Source organism: Paroedura picta, chromosome 6, assembly GCF_049243985.1.
Source record: "Paroedura picta isolate Pp20150507F chromosome 6, Ppicta_v3.0, whole genome shotgun sequence".
Classification (NCBI taxonomy): domain Eukaryota; kingdom Metazoa; phylum Chordata; class Lepidosauria; order Squamata; family Gekkonidae; genus Paroedura; species Paroedura picta.
The window spans coordinates 65,673,653-65,693,864 of NC_135374.1; the positions used below are offsets into that span (position 1 = coordinate 65,673,653).

Below are 20,212 nucleotides of genomic sequence, written 5' to 3' on the forward strand. Positions count from 1 at the left end.
GTCACACTTTCTCCATCTCTTCCCCATCACTAAATGGATGTTGGTTGTATAGCTGCATATGTGCAGTGCCTTGTCTACTTCCTAGACACCCCATGGCAATGAGGTCACTCAGAACTTTGTCTCCCAACATATCATCTCTGAGATAGTGGTTTGTTATTTGTTCCAAAGACTCTGTGATGTAACATCTACTTGATCATGAAATCTTTGCAATATTTCAGGTCAGTTGGGAATTTTAAGTAAATGGATGTGGGTTTTCCACATAACCCAGTTGAGGATGTTATTCAGTATGAGCAAAAACAAAATAAGAAAATGAATAAACATATTGGCTTATCAGTTTTATTAGTTCAGTCCTCTTTCCTTCATTGGTAAGATGTCAACAATAACCTTTTCAGAGTTTGCTACTTGTGGAAGAGTGCTCACTAGAGAATTATGTTGCCATTTTTTAAAATAAATTTATTTACAAGGTTTGAAGAAATAATTCTGTGGTAAGATCAGGCTCGGTGACTCAAAGCTGTACACATTCAAACTTAAGCTGTTCAAGGAAAACCAATAGCAGAATATTCCTTTCTTAATTCTTCCCGGAACAAATCTTTTGAACTGTACTTTGAAATGTCACAATGCATTCCTGCATACAGAAAGGTTTTGGATTTGTATGAGATTATTGCTACTGCTAATGGTTCACTTAATCATTATTGACTAGATCCAGCAGTTAGAACATTTTCCAACGTGCAAGAGAATGAGGGTCAAATAACAGATATGGAGTCAACCACTACTGTTTCTCATTGCTCTTCCAATCTACATGCAATGTAATATCATCACACTGTTTGACTCCTTGCCCCCCACCCCTGCCAACATGGGATGCACATAGCTTGATGATGTAATGACACTTAGTGTTTGACTTAGCAACAGAAAGTTATGATGGCAAATTCAGATCTACATAACATCTTATTTGACCCAGAGAAAATAAAATTCCTTCACACACTGCAGTAATTTGCAGCCGCTATTGATGCAGTGGGAAGGCAACCAGGGATGACGCGGCTGAGCGCCACTCGGTGGCGTGCTAGAGCCGGGGCCCTGGTGCCTTTGTTAGGCACCACGCGACCCTGGCCAGTAGACTCTCAGCTCCCAGCCACAGAGGAGATGTTTTTTCCACCCTCCCGCCCATTATCAACAGTAGTTGTTCAATTTGCAATTAACTCATCACAGCCGCGTTTAGGCATGGCAGGGGCCTGGGTTTGGGGGTCTCCTAAACGAGACTGGCAAGGATGCAAGCGTGGCCTACTCAGCTGGGAGGCCAGGGGCTTGTAGCCAAGCGACCTAGGAGTGCCAAAGTGAGGTGGATCCCTGGTCGGCCCCGGTATGGTCACTTCCCGGTGAGGGATATGGATGACGAGGGCCAGCTCTCCCAGCTGGGATGAAGTGAGCCACAGATATCTATGGACCCTTGTGTTAAGCAGCTGAACAGCTGAGGAGTCAGGTACCCGCACAGGCTAGGCCAACCCACCCGTCGGTGGGAAGTGTTCAATAAAGGCTGTGGCCATTGTTGTTGCTAGGTGTGAAGTCGTGACTGACCCATCGCGACCCCATGGACAATGACCCTCCAGGCCTTCCTGTCCTCTACCATTCCCCGGAGTCCATTTAAGTTTGTACCAACTGCTTCAGTGACTCCATCCAGCCACCTCATTCTCTGTCGTCCCCTGTGGGACTGTGGCTGTGGCCATATTTACACCAAAAGTGAGTCGCATCTTCCTTGGCAAGTTGCCACCCTGCAAATCAACAGAAATTAGGACTATGAAACTGAGATTCACAAACTGTTTCTGCATTATATTAAGATCAGCAAAGATTGCACAGAAGTTTAAAGTTTGAAGTAAGTGCCCTTCAGTTCTGTCTTACAATGTAGACTTCAAGAATTGTGCTGAGATTGCTACTTGAAACTCCTTGGAAGACAGTATTGAAACCAAAATACCATTCTTGAATTCAAGTCAGGTATCTGTTAAATTTATGTTAAATTTGCACACTGCAGCCCACCAAAACTCAAGAGTTTTAGAAACAGCAGGCTGCCACAGAATCTAACATTAATATGGTTGTTTCTTTTTTCCCCATGACAAGAAAGCTGACAATTCAGTTAGAATATTATTTATGTATTTTATTCCCGCCACACTGAAATAGTCAGTGTTTGTATTCAGTATCTTTTTTCCCTACTTAGTGAGAAAGTCTGTTCTCACAAAACATAAATTAAACTTTAGCATTATGTCTAAGAAGACAAAGCTTATGACTAACATTGCAGATTGAAAGCAAAATTATATCTAAAGCCACATTTTTCCAATGTCTTTTTTTATCTATGATCTTCTAGGGATGCTGAGTTCCCCAGAAGACAGAATAAATGAGAGTCAATAATATCTCTAACAATTTTCTGTGCATTCTGAGATCTCAAGAACTAGGTGAAGGATAAAGCATTCTACCCAATAATATGTGGATAAGGAATGTGAGATGGCCATAACCATAGGCTTCCAGATGACCTTATGGCGGTGTATATTTACAATACAATGCAGTAGAGACAACATGGCCTTCCTCCTTTCATCTGAGCATGGGGATCCTCATGTGTTGTATGGACTGAAGGAGCCAGAAATAAATAGGAGAACTTGGGAGGAGGGGGGTTCATGTGTAACAGGCCCATCAATTGTAGTCCTCACTATCCATACTTCAGAACTTTCTTGAGCTTTCCAATCTTGAAACTGAAAAGTCCACTATAAAATATGAAATTATTGATTTAATAAGGACATTGAGTAATCATGCACCAGAATAGTTGTTAATTAAAACTTTGTGTAAATTCTGAATTAGCTCAAAAGATACTGTAACTAATTAATTGTCACTCCTGGAAAATGGCTTAGAAGAAGGCTAGCCCTAGCATAAAGAAAATCCTAGGCAAGTTCTCTCCGCTATACTTTTGGGGGAGGTGCACAGATGTATTTTAAGCATTCGTTGTCTAGTATGATATTCCATGCTATTCCTTTTATGAAAAACATACGTGAAACTTCTGCTTTTAATCCTGCTTTTCTGTGCTCAGAGAACATGCACTGTGTCTGCACAGCTACAGAAAATGTAGTCTTTCTTTATTGAAAGTGTGTGTGTGGTTGCTCCTTTATCTACCCTGACTTTCTTTCCAAATAGGTCAAATGGAGAACCTTATAATGAAGCCTATATATACCAGTCCTGGAGCAGCCTTCTCTGTACCTAATCCACAGACAAAATTGGAAATGAAGTAAAGACACAATGGAAGCAAGAACCCCTCAAAAAAGCAACCCAGTTAATGGGTGATTATTTAATATGCCAAATTTTAATTTACCTTTGCAACAAAAAACTTCAAGCTAAGCTTTGCTTATGATTGCCTTCCCTTGACTTTCCCCACAATCTTCTTATGTGAGTTGAACTGACCTCTTCTGTGAGCCTTGAAAAGAAGTGAGCAGAGACCCATGAAAGCTCATACCCTGCCACAAATTTTGTTAGTCTTTCAGGTGCTACTGGACTCTTGCTCCATTCTACTGCTACTGACAAATGGTTACCCATATTTATTAGTATTCCCCAATGTCATGGTTGGTCTGGTAATTAAATTGCCCACCTTGTATAAAGCGTATGATCATTTTTAGCTTATCCCCTCTTTGTGCTTGCTTAGGAAAATGCCTAAATTATCAGCTTTAGTTATATTACAAAATGATAGTATCACATCTAGATTGTGCTCTGGTTAGACCTCACATGGAGAACTGCGTTCAGTTTTAGGCACCAGAGGTTAAGACGTAATGTGTCTAGAGGAGAGTGACAACAAGGGTGAGGAGTCTGGAGACCAAATCCTATGAGAAAAGGTTGAAAGTGATGTGTATGTTTAGCCTGGAGAGCGGATGACTGAGAAGTGATATGATAGTTATCTTCAACTGTTTGAAGGAGTGTCATGTACAAGAAAATTGTTTTCTGTTGCCCCACAAGGTCAGTGGGGGAAAGGGCAGGACAGCTAGGAATTTCCAGCAGATCAAATATACAGATTTTCCATTTCAAACCACAGTGTAAGCTTTTACTACTGAAACCTCCACCATGTATATATACATGTGTGTGTATGTGTATATATGTGTGTGTGTGTGTGTGTGTGTGTATCCTTATCCATCATTGTTCCTCTATATATTTCTGAAACAGCCTAGGGGGTGGGACGTGTCCGGCTGTCCAAGGGCCAATCAGGGTGCAGCCAGCTTTGTCCTGATTGGCCCTGCCCCTGCAGCTCCTGCCCTGGTCTCTAGCCTCTTTGCTCTCAGATGCCTCAGTGCTTGGAGCCAGCAGCAGGAGAGAGGGCCTTGGGTAAGGAGTCATGGTGGAGGACTTGCTAACAAGGGCCTCCTGGCCTGCTACGCTAGGCCTGCTCATGAGGGCCCCCCGGCCTGCTGACTGCCTGCTGAGGAGCTCTGTCTCGGCCCTGCCCCCGCCCACCCTACTTGATTTGGCTGCGAGCTGGTATAGAGGGGACCCTTTCAGGGCCCATTCTTACGGATGGGCTTTGAAGCTAGTATATATATATATTTTTAAAGACTCTAGCCTAGTGGTTCTCAACCTGGAGGTCAGGACAACTTGGGGGTCGAACAACCCTTTCACAGGAGTCACAGCAGGGCAAGCAGCTTGGCTGGGGGGGGGTGAGCCATCCACACAACAGCCTTGCGAGGTAGATCGAGACAGAGCATTCATCTGCCTGGAGCAGAAGAAAACAGTGAGATCAGTATGATGGGACAAGAGACACAACTGAACTGAGAAACCCCAGAAAAAAATTATATACAATCATGAACAATGGCTCTTCATGCCATTGGTCAGTTTTGGTTTAATTTCTGGGAAAGAATACTTGCATAATTTTATGATTGGGGGTCACCACAACATGAGGAACGGTATTAAAGGGTCATGGGCATTAGTAAGGTTGAGAACCACTGCTCTAGCCAATAAGAAAGGTAACCTAGACTTCTCCTTCATATTTGAAGGGGATGGGTTAATGCACAGGACCCCCCCCCTCTCTTTTGGAGCAATGAAACCCAGAATCCCCTGCTTGCAAGCTAAAGTGGAACAGTATAGGAATTGTTTTACTACTTGATCAACACTGTATCACAACAGACTTTAACTTCATTCTGCCTTTCTTTCACAGAATTCAACTTTAACTTTCCTCCTGTAATACTTGATAGCAGAAATGCTACCCTATTTAACATGAATGTGCAACCCAAAACCCAGATTCCATGGTTCTAAAAAATGACTTTGGGATTTTCTTTAAAAAAAAAAGGATATTTTTTAGAAGTATACCTAACACAGATTTAACAGAGATGATCTGGAGGAGTTTCCAACTAAGAGCTGTTAAACTTATTGATTAATTCATTTATTTTTGTTTGACAGAGTTACACAAAGGAAACATATAATATAAAATATGTAGCCAAGTAGGTACAAGGTTGGGCAATCCAATTAAGCAGTTGTTGATTTTATTTGCATCTGAGAAACATGAGTGACAAAAGGAATTTGTTGACCATTTATGACTGAAATCTGTACAAGGTAGAAAACTTTCCAAACAAAGCTGCTGCTGACAGTCTCCAGTGTACAGATAGTAACATAAGCCCAATGATTCTGTAAACCCACTCATTGAAATGTCATTTGAGTAATTATAGCAATTTTTAAATGGATATGCACAACCCCATATGCACAATCTAACTTGCAGCCCAAGTCAGTTTATCTTCAAAATGTTTAACCCAGTTTAATCTTTGCAGTGCTACTTCCATACACTTGGCTAGAGTCCTTGCTTTCAGTGAATGAATTGTCCTTCAGAAGTGATCACAATCTTCCAGAGTACATCAGTGGAAGCTAAAATAGACTGAGCCCTCTGTAAAGGAAGCCATTCATACACAGAGAAGTACTTTCAGGGCAGCTGCCTGTCAGGAAAAGACATGAAGAAGGGTGCTCACAGGAAACCAAGCTGCAGAGGTTCAGCCAGGAAATCCATTCAGATCAGAATATCACTGATGCCACAGGGAAAGGAGGCATGCATTATTTGAGCTCTTGTTCAGTTATAAATCTTATTGAAGTGATTGGGGGAAAATACTATCTTCTGTATACTCATTTTATTTCACAAGGCTCAACATGTGAAATTATTACACAATAATTTCCTCTACAGAAACAGCAATAAAGTATTGAGCTACATATTATTCATAATTTCCCCAGCTTCCATTAGGGAAAAAGCCATTGGCCAGTACCTGAATGAACACTACTTAAACAGATAACAAAATTTTCATTTAAACTGCATGAATTTGTTAAAACAGACATGGAGACTATGGCACATAGTTTTGTTGTATTGTTAATTGAACTATCATAATGTTCTTTATTGCATTTTTATAATTCTGTAATTTACCTTGAGTCACAATGAGAAAGCTGGATGATAAATTAATGAACAAACTAGCTAACAGGTATTTGAAAACATGTATTCCACAGGGAGACTCATCTTAGAGTTGGAATTGTGGGTGACAATGACTGATTATGCACAGTGACAGCCGCACCAGGCCACCGCCCATTCCTTGCAGAGGGGCAACATGCCCCACATCTTCCTGTGTATGCACGGAAGAACGAAATCCCCTGGCACACACAGTCCCTCCCCCCAAAGTTGTGCATGTGCATATACAACCCTGGGGCTGGAAGGGCCTGTTGCGCCTCATGGTGGCAGTGGTACCAAGGAGGGGAGGGACATAGAGATCCCACCACAGGATGGTAGGATAGCAGCATATCCTGCCACCATGGGTAGTGTATTATTAATTATTATTATTATTATTATTATTATTATTAGATTTATTTCCCACCACTCCCTCAGAGGCTCGTGGTGGGTAACAATAGTCTAGTCCCATTAAAATATCCATTAAAAGACTTTTAAAAATCCCAACATGATGGAAAATAATCTCATTTCCACGTAGAAACGCCACATTCAGCTTCGTAGCACAGAGAAGCTGAACAGGGCATTTTGTGTCCCTGCAGGGATACTGTAGGTTTGGGGTTGGAGCCTGGGCTGTCTGCGCACATTCTGCATGGGCCTGGCCTGGCTGGGCCTCTATTGGCCACTGCAGCAAGAAAGGAATGCAGAAGAGTCCGTGTTCCCTTGACATGAGCCATCAGAGGCCCTAAAGTGGGCCAGGGTCGGGAGGAAGCCTGGATGGCACCGGTGTTGTGCATAACTGGGGATTAGCCCTGCTGTTATGCAGGTACCAGCCCACCCTTCCCTGCCTGTGCATAAACAGTCTAAGTTGCAAAGCTGAGTCATTGATGGGATAACATGTGAAATGGCTCTCCAATTCCTATTCTGTTCTACCTGTCCACATACTGTGGTCCTGATAAGTAACAAAGACTGTTGGACCCACTGAAAATTGTGTTACTGAACAGAGCTCATGTCAGATAGAATACTAGAATTTGCAATGATCTGCTCTTGATAGGTTTAGTGCAAACAGTTTAGCAAGAAAAGTGTCAGTATTTCAACACAGTCTATAGAGGTGGCAAAGGAGAGATGGGGCATTAAAAGATGAAGGATAGCTCTATGAATAATGCATTGGACTAGGAATCAAGAGATCAAAGATTGATTCTTACAGACTTCTGTGTGACATCAGAAAGAAAGTCACTTGATTTTTATCTATCCCAGGCAACTCTTCTTCTGTAACAAAGTCTGATTTGTCTTTGTGACAGTATGAGCAAACCTCTATAATTCAAGTGGGGATACATTAACACTTTGTTTCCTAAACACCTTGGATCCAAAATGTCCATTGATTTTTATAGAATACTAGCAAGAAAGCCCATTGCAAGCAGGAATCCAATGAGCGCTAGGATCCAGGGGACACCGGGAGGTGCAGATCTCTCTCTGTGTCTGTCTGTCTGTCTGTCTGTCTGTCTCTCTCTCTCTCTCTCTCTCTCTCCCTCTTGCTGTGGTGTGCTTTGCAGCAGAAGGTATAGCAGGTAATTAGAGCTGGTTTGTAGGAAGGAAGGAGGGCTGGTGTTCAGTTTGGGGCAGCGCTTTGTCTGTCTCTCTCTCTCTCTCTCTCTCCTTCCCTCGCAGCAGGAGCGGCTTTCTCTGTGTCTCTGTCAACAACTAGGCACAGATGTCTCTGTGTCTTTCTCTGCCTCCCTCACAGTAGGAGCGATAGGAGGGCTCTGTGTGTCTCTCTCTGTCTCTGGCGTGTCTGAGAGGAACGTGGCTATTGTTCAGGGAAGGAGGGCGGGAGCTGTAGGAGCAAGGCCAATCAGGGTGCAGCCAACATTGGTAGCTGTACCCTGATTGGCCCTATTCCAACTTGGACAGCCGGACACGTTCCACCCCCGAGGCTGTTTCACAAATATATAGAGGAACCATGGATGGATGGCTAAGGATGTGTCTGAGTAAATATGTATAGCATCATACCTTTCATCAAATTAAGAACATTATCCACAACGTAGGAAATGTAGCATGACAAATACAGTCTATTGAGTAGGATTATACATAAAGCTTCCCACCTTATCTCAGTAAATTCTTCAAGAAATCATTGTTAATGGTACCACCACTTGTAATCCTTGAAAAGGTAACATATTTAGGAACCTTAAAAGTAAAGGTAAAGGTATCCCCTACTCAAGCACTGGGTCATGTCTGACCCTTGGGGTGACGCCCTCCAGCGTTTTCATGGCAGACACAATACGGGGTGGTTTGCCAGTGCTTCCCCAGTCATTACTGTTTACCCCCCAGAACCTTACATTGTATTAAATATCAAGATAAAATTCCTTCATGGCATGCTAGGAAACTAACCAAAAGTTAGTACTGTGACTGCTATTTGTGCACTAGATTGAAATAGGTCACTGTCAAGACTCAGGCCTGGTCTTCCTGAGCCACTGCCCCTCTGAATGGCTATCAGTGTTCAGATCCATGAGTCTCTGGAACTATGTGTGTACAAGAAACCAGACCTTTTGTTTTAAAAAATAGGGAAAGGTTTATTAGATGACAAAAGAAAAATAATCCTACTGGCAATACAGCCTGTTGAATTAATTAGCACAAAAAAGCTGACTTATCTAAAACATTGATACCTACCTTTAGATGGCACAGTCACAAATTCTAGTGTTTGAAACTAGAGGTTTCAGCATTCCTCTATGACTCAGCAATGCCTCTGTCAGCAGTAAACTTCCCTTGATCTCTGGCTCAATTATACTCTTTGGCTCTCTAACACCAGCTAATGCTCCAAATCTAATCAAGGCCCACATTCACAGGAACTTTCTAGAAGACTGCATCATTCTTTCTGCTCCCCCTTCCTATCTTGTGGACAGCAGATCCTCAGAAAAAAATAATTGTCACATTCTAGACTCAGGCCTTCAAAGAGATAAGAGCCTGTGGGCAAAATGCATTAATTATGGACACCTGCAAGAAGGTCCACTAATATTCACATTAACCCTTGGGAGGAAACAGGGTGCTTTCCTCACAGTCCTCACATGCCTTCGATAGGTACATCAGGATGATTCAGACCAGCAGAGATAATACACTTGTAATTCTAAGTAAGAAGGGAGATTATATTTATCAGCTTGCATCTGTCTACATAAAGAAAGCTTAATAGCAATTAGTTTTTCTCAAGAAAGGCAACAATATTTATAAACTTCCCCTCCCACTGCAAAACACCACTGTGTTGTTCCTGTGAGTCCACTGACTTCCCAAGCACAAAATTGAGGGGGGCGAGGGGGGGGAGTGATCCAACAGAAATCCCTGCCCACACTTAATTTTTCTTAAGGACACATATTTTCTTAACACATCACCTCCACTTTTACTTTAAAATAGCTCCATTCATATTTGCACAATTTGATTAATTCATATTGGACCCTACATGGCTTCTGTTCAACATAACAAATATATGCAAGAGATTTCAGATCCCAAATCAATTGTCTTCTCCTTTATAAAGATGGCTTGTTGATTCATCATCATTGATCTCTCTCATGTCTCCATAATTTGTGTGGGTGTTTGTTCATACTACCAGTGAGGGGGAAAGTTAAGCCTCCAACTCTGCCTGTATTCCTTCTCCCTCTGTTTTCTGCAGCTCTACAAACCTGCCAGGGTGTTCTAGCTTTTTTTCTTCTCCCCAACTGAGCCACCAAATTTACAGCTTATCTTTGGTAGGTATAATCCATCATCTTGGCTTCTACCTCCTCCTCTTCTTTCTACATGCCAACATATGTAAGCAGTACCTTTGCCCTTGATTTCCATCCCTATATTTAATCATAAGGTCTTCACAAAGTCACAGAAAGGGTATAATGACTGACAGAAAGACATTGTTCAGTCCTGTCGGCAAGAAAATTGGCTAGCTGCTCATGTTTCCTTCCCCTTGTGTTAAAAGACACAATGGATTCAGAAAGGAATCTCTGCAAAGCTTTTTGAACTGTCATGGGGCTACCACTGGTTCTTTAGGAGAAGTGGCTGTGTTTATTTCCCTTTAGGAACCCCAAGCTACAAGGGTTGCCCTGTTCATTTCCACAAAGACAGAGTTGCAATCAGGGAGTAGTGGGTTGAAATTAAAGTCACGCTAGATTCAATCTGCATTGGTTGGCTGCTTCTATGTGTGGTTATCGCAAGGGCGTTGTTGATATGTCCCATCAGGACTGAGTTATGGCAAGCTTGCTAAGTACTCCAGTACAATTGCTATGCTCTCCACATATTGGTGTTGAATTTTTGAAATAGCTCAAATATGCTCGAACTTAAGCTGACCCGAATTTTAGCCGAGGCACCTAATTTTAGCACAAAAATAGGTACCAACAATAACAGATAAGTGGGGCCCTCACTCAAATATAAGCCTGGGGGGGTGTCAGCATTTAAAAATGTGCTGCCCACCTACAATCTTATACATTCTTACTAGAGACAAAGTCCATTGTAACCAAGGAATATAATGGACGCTAGAATGAAGACCTGCACTGTGGCCTTCCTCAGGGCTGGCTATCTGGCAGAAGCTCCTGCCCACCCTTGGACTCGCCTCCAAACCTCAAGGAACATTCCTGACACAGGGGTCACCAACCTCCAGGTATGGCCTGGAAAGCTCCTGGAATTGGACTATAGAGATCATCTCCCCAGGAGAAAATGGCTGTTTTGGAGGGGGGATTCTACAACAACAACTCATTTCCAGACTCCTGGAGATGAAAGGGCTTGCTTGAGAGGGGGGAACTCTGTGGCAGAGAGGTTGCAGGATGGGAGAGGTTGGGACCTGGGGATTTGCTGAAATTACAGGTCATTTCCAGGCAACAGAGATCAGTGCCCCTGGAGGCTCTGGCTCATGGAGTTGCAGAGATACCAGGCTCCAGGTGGGAAACAAAGACAAATGCTGGGTGGCAGTAACTGCTAATAACAATAAACAACAAATAATTCATAAACAACAAATAATTCACAGTTTCTTCCATTAATGAAAATATTGAATTGATAGCAAAACTTGCTTAAAGAACTGAACGTCTTTCAATCACTTCAATATCAGAGTAAATCAAAAACAGTTGTATGTTACAATCAAACATGAAAACATTGGCTGCCAAAGAACTTACAAAGCCTCTATGTCAGCTTTTCTCAACTTTTTTACCATTGAGAAACCCCTGAAATATTCTTCATGCTTTGAAAAACTCTAGAAGTGGGATCTCGAGGTCCCAGCTGGAGGCTAGCATCCCCACCACTGGTCAGGGATGCCAGCCTCCAGATGGGTCCTGGAGAACCCCCAAAATGAAAGCTCCTCTCCAGTGTGCAGAGATCAGTTTCCCTGGAGGAAATGGCTGCTTGGGATGGGGAGAGAGAGAGAGAGAGAGAGAGAGAGAGAGAGAGAGAGAGAGAGAGAGAGAGAGAGAGAGATGTGTGAGTTAGATTTGATTCCCTGTTCCTCCACGTGCTGGGTGACCTTGGGCTAGTCACAGTCCTGTTAGAAACTGTTCTCATAGAGCAGTTTCTCTCAGAGCTGTCCTAGCCTCACCTACCTCACAGAGTGTCTGCTGTGGGGAGAGGAAGGGAAGATAATTATAAGCCACTCTGAGACTCCCAGTGAAAAGCAGGGTATAAAAATCAACTCTTCTTCTACTGGGAAGGTGCTACTGGGAAACAGTGTCTCTCCTCTCCACATGTCCCCATGAACTCATGGTGCTTCTGTGCTTCCTCTACAGTGTCACCATCTTCCATGCTATTGTTCTCAAATTTGTTCTGTTGTGATGGTCCTGGGAAAACTGCCACAAAACCAAGGTGGTATCCATATGGAAAGGGAAAATCTACATCTCCCCAGTCACACCTACATCACCATTGTTCTCCCTGCTGCAATTGCCTGTGATGGCTACCCCCAAAGTATTCCTCCTTTCTCAGTTTTCAAATTACAAACCTCACATGACTTACTCATGCGTAAATATGTCCAGGGCAGAGGCTTTTCCTGGGCACCCTGGGTCCCAGAGGACCAGCAGGGGACTGTTTCTGGAGCCCCTGCAGCCCCCCATCTTCCGAAGGCACACAGAAGCTCCCCCAGCTCCCCCAATGTTCTCAGAGTTGAAAGAGGCCATGGCAACTTACTGGCAGCAGGACATGCTCTGCAACCAGCTCCTGTTTTACCCAGCAAGCTTCTGAAACTGGCAGGAAGTTGGAGGTAGAGAGCTGACCCCTTGTTAAGCCTTTCCTGGTTGAGAGCTGAATCCTGATTGGGTCAGGCCATTCCTGGATGAGGGCCATCACTTACTCATGAGTAAACATTCCAAGAGCAGAGGTGTTCCCTTGGCACCCATGATCCCAGAGAGCCGGCAGGTGGCCGTTTCTGACCCTTTTGCAGCCTCCCACTTCCAGAAGGCTCTAAGAGGCTGCCCCAGCTCCCCACCATGTTCTCTGAGTTAGAAGAGGCCAGGTAAACTGGGCAACTTACTGGCAGCAGGGTGTGCTCTGAGGCTTGTTCCTCTTCCACCAAGCCAACCTCTGAAACCGGCAAGAAGTTGGAGGTGGAGAGCTGATCTCTTATAAAGCCCTTCCTGGCTGAGGGCTGCCTCCTGATTGGGTCTAGTTTGCCTGGGCAGATCATTCCTGGATGAGGGACAATCAGGTAGTGGGCGACTTGCCAGTTTGGGTTTTATAAGGTTTACTGAGGATTTGAAACTAAGCTCTGTGGAGCACAGTAGGACTTAGTTACTTCCAAGAAGACATGCATGGGATTATACTGCACCAATTGTATAGCCAATTAAGAAGAATTGCACCAGGAAACTTAGTCACAGAACTGAAGGACTTTTAAAATATACATCTCTGTATAAAAGCTGGCAGGATGATTAATGTCTCTGGATCAGAATGAGAAACCTTTGGAGCTAGCAGCCACCTAACTGAGCAGCATTATGATAAATTCTTTGAAGGATATTAAACTACCTTTTGGAGCCAAAAAGACGGGGAAGGAAGGAAGGAAGGAAGGAACATTATATTCTCATTTTTCTTCATAACAGACCCCCCTCTTGATATAAGGATGCTCCTCCTAGGACAATGAAAGGTCCAAGGCTTTCTTGGTCTAATTTTAAATCATTCTTCAACAAAGGAGGAGGCCAGAACAGTCATGATGCCAGTCCGCTCAGCTTCATCTTCTCAGAGAAAGAAGCCAAGCAAGTATCTGGTGTGATGGAGAACAGCTGTGAGGAGAGGCATTGATCTCAGGCCTAAGTAAGGTTGTAAGATATAAACACAAAAATAAGGAACAATGAAGCTGCCAAGTCTGGCCTTGAGTGTTATACAGCTTCGGCTGTTTTGAAGTGCGACATTAATAATATGGTCATGTTCTGGAATAAATACTATTTTAAAACGAAGACACTGTCCTTCGTTTCAAGTAATTATGCTGTTGATAGGACTTGTACATATATACAGAACGAGTATTTTTTCCCCCTTCCTGGAATGCTTGATCTTTATATACAATAAAAAGACCAATTAAAAACCTGGTAAGTTCAAGGAATAAAAAGTTCTAAAGAAAGAACAACAATTGATGTTTCTAAGATCATTGGCAACCTAAAACAGTCAGCTCTCCATGTAATCTCTGATATACATCTATGGACAAAAAAGCTTTATCCTTTTCATTGACTGATCTTTGTCAGCAGCAGTCTATTAAGCATGTGCAGTGATTCCCTTCAGTGGCATGAACAGGGGCCCTTTATACAAAAGTTATGTGAAAGCATCACAGCTTTCACAAAATGATGCATCAGGATGCAAGATGGCTGGACACATATGTGAGACAGAAACTATATAATAGATTTCTAAGAAGTGAATGGAGTAGAACTTTATAGACTTAAAGTGGTTTTAATTCCTCAAGAAACTTACACTGAAGATTATTAATAACATGGGAGAAAATAAATCACTCTAGAGTGTCTTGCTAAGTCAAAGTTTTTCATGTAACCTGAGAGATAATTTGTCTAAACAGTATCACTATAGTCAATAGGAGCTATAATTAATTTATAGCTAGAGAATATAATTAAAATTCAAATAAGGAAACTGAAGAATGTGCTTACTGCCATACCTTAAAAAAAAACTATTGTGAGTAACAGAAGTAAAGCAAAATATCTGGAAATTGTTTTTATTAGTCTCATAGCAGCCCCATCGTATTTACCTCTCAACAGCCAACACATATTATATTGCTGAAGAATAATGTATTTAAGATAAGGTGACCAGACGTCCTGCTTTTGACAGGACAGTCCTGCCTTTGGGGTGTTTTTCCCATGTCCCACGGCATTTTCAAGATGTCCCGCGGTGTTCTCCATTAAAAAATTTTTTTTAATTTAATTTTAATTTATTTTTCTTCTGCGCAGGCAGCCAGGAAGACAGGCCGGGCTCAGGAGGCTCCCACGCAGGCCCGGGCCCCAGGGCGGGGCTTGCGTGGCGCTGCTATTCCTGCCGGCTGGTGGCAGCCGCGGGGCCCTGGAGGGCAGTGGCAATGCCTCGTGCATTGCAAGCCCTGCACTGGAGCCCGAGCGCCTCCTGAGCTCGGCCTTCTCTGCTTTCGCGCTGCCGCCGCCACTTTTGCTGCCTTCCTTCTTGTGGTGGGAGAGCTCGTCTGCTTCTGCCGTTGCCACCGCCGCCCTGCCGCCGACCTTCTGAGGCCAGTCGGGGGAGGGGGAGGGGCCAACTACTGCCGCCGCGAGCAACCAGCTTGCTCTCGCTCTTCTCGTTCCATCTTGGTGGTTAGAGGAGTCTATTGATTCGCAAATGAGCCCTAAAGAACAATAAAAATACCATCATCACAGGACATTAAACAGGGAAAACATAGCAAGGGTTTTAATTGCATACCTGGGTAGACTGTTTATGCCATTAAAACAAATATGGGACTCCTGCTGTATTTTGTGTTCCTCATTGGATAGAAATAATGCAGATTTTGAAGGAATACTAATGAGCTGTTTCTGACCAACTGCTCCCCAAATGTTATATGTTACACCTTTAACTAAGAAAAAAGGATTAACTTTCAATTTCTTGGTTATATCTGAAGAGGGAGAAACAGCCAGCAAATGAGAAACATCTTATTGACTTGAAATGAATTTTGCAGACGATTCCATCTCCACAAAAGCATAGCAAGTCCAAACAGGGAGTAGAGAGGGAGCTACCTAGAGATGGGCACAAGCCAGCTCATGGGTCTCCATGAACCTATAAAATGGAATCGTTTTGTGGGTTGAGAACCAGGGCTCATATGACCATGGTCCCAATGACTGTGCATGACCAAATATGAATCTTACCCCTCTTTTCACGTTCACAGGCTTTTTGGGAGGCAGAGTTTCTTCCCTTGGCACGTGTATGAGTGTGTGAAGCATGCAAAAATCTATCTTCCAGCATAGACAGGGCTTGGGAGGGTTGTCTTTTGGTTTCCATGGCTACTCCAATGATAACCCATTTAGCTTGATTAGCATCCCTGTAACTCAGCCTTCCATCCTTCCGAGGTCAGTAAAATGAGTACCCAGCTTGCTGCTGGGGGGTAAAACGGTAATGACTGGGGAAGGCACTGGCAAACCACCCCGTATTGAGTCTGCCATGAAAACGCTAGAGGGCGTCACCCCAAGGGTCAGACATGACTCGGTGCTTGCACAGGGGATACCTTTACCTTTACCTTTTAAGCCAAGAGTAAGAGCCTCTTGTGGCGCAGAGTGGTAAGGCAGCGATATGCTGTCTGAAGCTGTCTGCCCATGAGGCTGGGAGTTCACTCCCAGCAGCCGGCTCAAGGTTGACTCAGCCTTCCATCCTTCCGAGGTCGGTAAAATGAGTACCCAGCTTGCTGGGGGGTAAATGGTAATGACTGGGGAAGGCACTGGCAAACCACCCCGTATTGAGTCTGCCATGAAAACGCTGGAGGGCGTCACCCCAAGGGCCAGACATGATCCAGTGCTTGCACAGGGGATACCTTTACCTAAGCCAAGAGTAGTTCTCTCTTTGGTTTCAGTGGGAATGCCTTGGCATATATACTCCCTGGGGTCATGTAAGAGCTCTTTGCATTCTTTTGGTCTCAGTGGAAGAGGGTGAAAGGGAGACATCCATAGCTGTTTGGAAAGAGAGAATTTTGCAGGATAGATGGAGGGTTTACACAGCATTATCTGTGGATCTTCAACTGCTCGTTTCTGGCTAGAATTCAACCCTCCCCCTCCCCCCAAGAGGCTGATTGGCTGTCAGTCAGAGCCTCGCTGAGTACAGGCAGACGTCTTTTATTTTTTGTCCTTGAAGAGACATGCATTGTTCTTTCTGGGAGTGGTGGGGGGGGGGCTCCTGGAAACATTTTCTGCATTAATTCTCCTAATTTCTTTTCTGGAAGTGGGGTGAAGGATCACAAATAAAACCTGATTTCTACTTTACTTTTCTACAAAATGCTTTGGGGAAACATTTCATTTCAACTTTTCCCTTCACTTGAAGTGTGTGTGAGTGGGGAGGGGGGAGGCTAGCTTTTGTTGCACAGCCAAATCAGTATATAGGCTTTCAGCATTTCAGCAGGTAGAATAATCTCAACTCCATTTGTAACTTTCTTCCTGAGAGTGGGGTCAAACATCACCAATAAATCCTGGGCTGAATCTGCACTTACTTTATTTATTCCATTGTGGATCCTGCTGAATCCAGATTTGAACTCAAGTCTTCCTCTTCCCCTCCCCATTGAAACAGAAAAGTGTTCTGCACATGGTTAGGGGGGCTCACAGGGGGGCGGGGAGCCAAGTGCAGCAGGAGCCTCTTTTCTTGAAGGGGGGGAGAGGACTGGAGACAGCAGAGGAGGGGGTGAAACACTCACCCTCCCCTATCCTGGTACGGTCCTTGGGACCAAAAAGCTACTATGGGACCAAAAAGCTACTTTGCCTAACTTAAAATAAAATGTTCCCTTAAGTGTCCATGGGCTTTTTGGGATCCAGCAGGCAAAACACAGGACCATTCCGCACAAGGATCAGTGTGGCAAATAAAATAGTGGAATTCGGTGTAACACATACCTGCCTTTGTAGTGGAATCCAGTAGCGTTTCAATCGTTTCCCACAGGTTTCCGGTCTCGCCAAAAATCGCTAGAAAGGAAGCGATTTTTTCCGTGCTTTGTCTCGCCCCTAGCTGTCAATCAAACGAACAGCCAATGGGCGGTTGTTATCATGCTCCGGAAAAGCCCCTTTCCCTTTAAGAACAGGTTTTTTAAAAAAAGAAAAACACCCATTGCAACGAATATGCCTTGATTCCTTGCTTCCTTGCTTCCTCCCAATGTAGAGACCCATCTAGCTGGCAGCTGGTGTGTGAGCTGGCGATTTATCATTGCCACGCTCCCCCGAGTGAAAAAAAAATCCCCCCCGTGCATGGGCGCGTGCATGGGCGCGATTTTCCCCATGCCTGAGCGCGATTTTCAGCCGAAAATAAAGGGAACTTGCAAACGGGGCTGTGTTGTGCTTGGTGACTTGAGGTGAGCTTTAAAGCAGCTCTGTGGAGGGGCTGCAGCCGGAGAAGCCTCACTGGGTGAATGAAGACTCGCCGGCTCGTTGCTATCTGCTCGCTCTGAGAAAAAAAATGGCAATCGCTTCGCCGGAAGTTCAGAGGAGAGAGCCAGGGGAAGGGACTTTGGTGAAACCGCAACAATGGGAACGCACAGGTCTTTTTCGCTAGTGTAGCAGATTGTTTGCAAGAGTGTAGTGGTTTTCGGAGGGTGAATCCACTTTTCTGGATTCCCCTTTAATGAATCGCTTTTTGCGGATCGGTTTCAGGAGTATGGCAGATTGTGTACAGCGTCGTGCATAACTGCAAATTAGTAGTGTTTACAATTTGCCACATTCCTGCTACATTCAACCTGTGCGGAATGGGCCACAGTCCCGGTTGTGTTTTCTGACTGTAGGGAATGAATGGGGAAGGGGGGGCATGTGATGAAGCAGACCTCACCTGACCAGCTAGGCATCTGTTATCTTTGTTTTTAAACCTTACTGTTTATACACAATCACTCTTCAGGGTCTGTTTACCATGTCCAGCCTGTCACAAATCTAACAAAACATAAATAGAGACCAAAACAATATGAATCCCAAATGGGGGGGGGGGATGAGCAATGCAGCAATGTTAATTTTTAATTAAAATGCTTTAATGTTGTCGCATTATTGCACAGCAACATGGAAGTGCACTTAAAAAAATTAATTTCAGGGTTCAGGAGGGATTGAAGTTTGAGTCCCCGAGATAACCACTGTGCTGAGATTGGTGGCTTGCTGTGATTGACAATTGGTGGCTTGCTGTGATTGGAGTAGGGGGAGAAGTTCAACTTGTTTTCCCTTGCAGCCTCTGCAAGAGGCAAAAAGCCGTGATTAGGCAGCAGGAAAATGTGGGGGAGGGGATCTCCCATCAGGAAGCTTGCAAACATGCAGCTTACAAACGTGCATTTGCAACCAGGAGGCAGCGCAAGTTTTGTGCCTCCATGCAGAAAAATAAGACCATGCTTAATTTATATCAATCTATAGATTTGGAAGATAGTTGTCTAAATAGCATTGAGCTGAATAACAATGATAGAACCAATTTAAATTCTAGGCATAATCCCTAGAAAGCAAATTATGTGCAAATGAAACAACTCCTCTTTCTCCCTCTGATTTATTGTGCCATATGTTCCTAATTAATTAACAGTGGAGGCATGGTTACCTATTGTCTACTTTTACATTGAAATAGCCAAATTCTTGTCATCTTGAACTTTATGCTGTGTTTGATAAACCATGGTAGAGCAGGAATAAAAAATGAAGTATAATTTAGAAGTAAATTTGATTTGGTGTTAACAAGGTACTGTTATCAGAGGACAACTTGGTTAATCTAGGTACTCTGCATCAACAGCAGCCATTAAGCCCCATAATTAAGAATATTTATATGCCATTTTTGACTCTCGAAAACTCATACTCTGGAAATCTTATTGCTTCTAAGGTGCTTCTGTTCTCAAATCTATTGTTGACACCATTAATTATAAAACTCCAACAGGCCCTCAATTCCTTCTGAATATCACTAATACCACAAAAAGCTTGTTTCATCAACTGCAAAACAATCTTAAGGGCAACAATTGATCTGGAAGAAAAGTACCACACCAGCAAAAAATACACACAAGTTAGTAACAACCTCTCCCTTCCCAGTCCTAGGTAGCAAGGCTTCATATCATCACTAGCAAAGGGCTGGAGTTCTTCTGGCTGAGTTAGGAGCTGGCATTCTGTAGGCCAGGCTTTCTCAACCAAGAGTTTGTGAAACCCTGGGGTTTCTTGACAGCCCTGGATGCATTTCCCAAGGGATGGTGGTATATAAATATAGTAAATAAATAAAGGAGTAGGAGTTAATTGTTATTTCTAATATATTTTTAAAATTTGTTAAGCAGTTATTGGGTGATATTACCATGTATGGGCATACTGACCCCCCCCCCCCCCGAATGGCCGATAATGGGCCTGGATAGGGTGGGAAGGAGAGAGGCCCTGGGTGGGCATGTAAACAGCTGTGCTTCCCAGGCATATTCTGTATGATTGCACCACTTCTGGGATTTATTGAAGCCTGAAAAATGTTTCAGGTATTTCTTAATGATAAAACAGTTGGAAAAGGCTGCTGTAGGACAAGGCAGTAGCAGTCTCCTTATGTAGATCACAATGATATTTAAAATCCATATCTCATTTAAAGCATCTAATTATCATGCTTCTAAGCACTTCAAATTAGGGAAAGGGAATTCCTCAAGTGTTCTGAAATTACTTATATGAAACAACTTACAGGAGA

At 43.5% G+C, this 20,212-nt stretch overlaps 1 protein-coding gene and 1 long non-coding RNA gene across 10 annotated transcripts in view; one reads left to right on the forward strand and one right to left on the reverse strand.

The window, feature by feature from the left end:
• LOC143840009 (uncharacterized) overlaps positions 1-12,964 on the reverse strand; it is a 71,155-nt gene extending 58,191 nt beyond the window's left edge. The window contains exon 1 of the long non-coding RNA XR_013231978.1: positions 12,909-12,964. This is a non-coding gene — a long non-coding RNA (uncharacterized LOC143840009). The remainder of the gene's footprint in view (positions 1-12,908) is intronic.
• LOC143840007 (uncharacterized) overlaps positions 1-20,212 on the forward strand; it is a 68,275-nt gene that overhangs the window by 4,185 nt on the left and 43,878 nt on the right. For 6 of the 9 annotated variants that reach the window (XR_013231974.1, XR_013231975.1, XR_013231976.1 and 3 more), the window contains exon 2: positions 3,172-3,314. The exons of 1 other annotated variant lie outside the window; for it this stretch is intronic. Coding sequence is in view for 2 of the 8 variants with exons in the window: in XM_077342870.1 (XP_077198985.1) it covers positions 3,311-3,314 (4 nt within the window). In the remaining 6 variants the exon portion in view is untranslated. Of the gene's footprint in view, positions 1-3,171; positions 3,315-10,085; positions 10,162-20,212 lie in introns of all 9 variants that reach the window. 2 more of the 9 variants (XR_013231973.1, XM_077342871.1) reach the window with 1 other exon arrangement.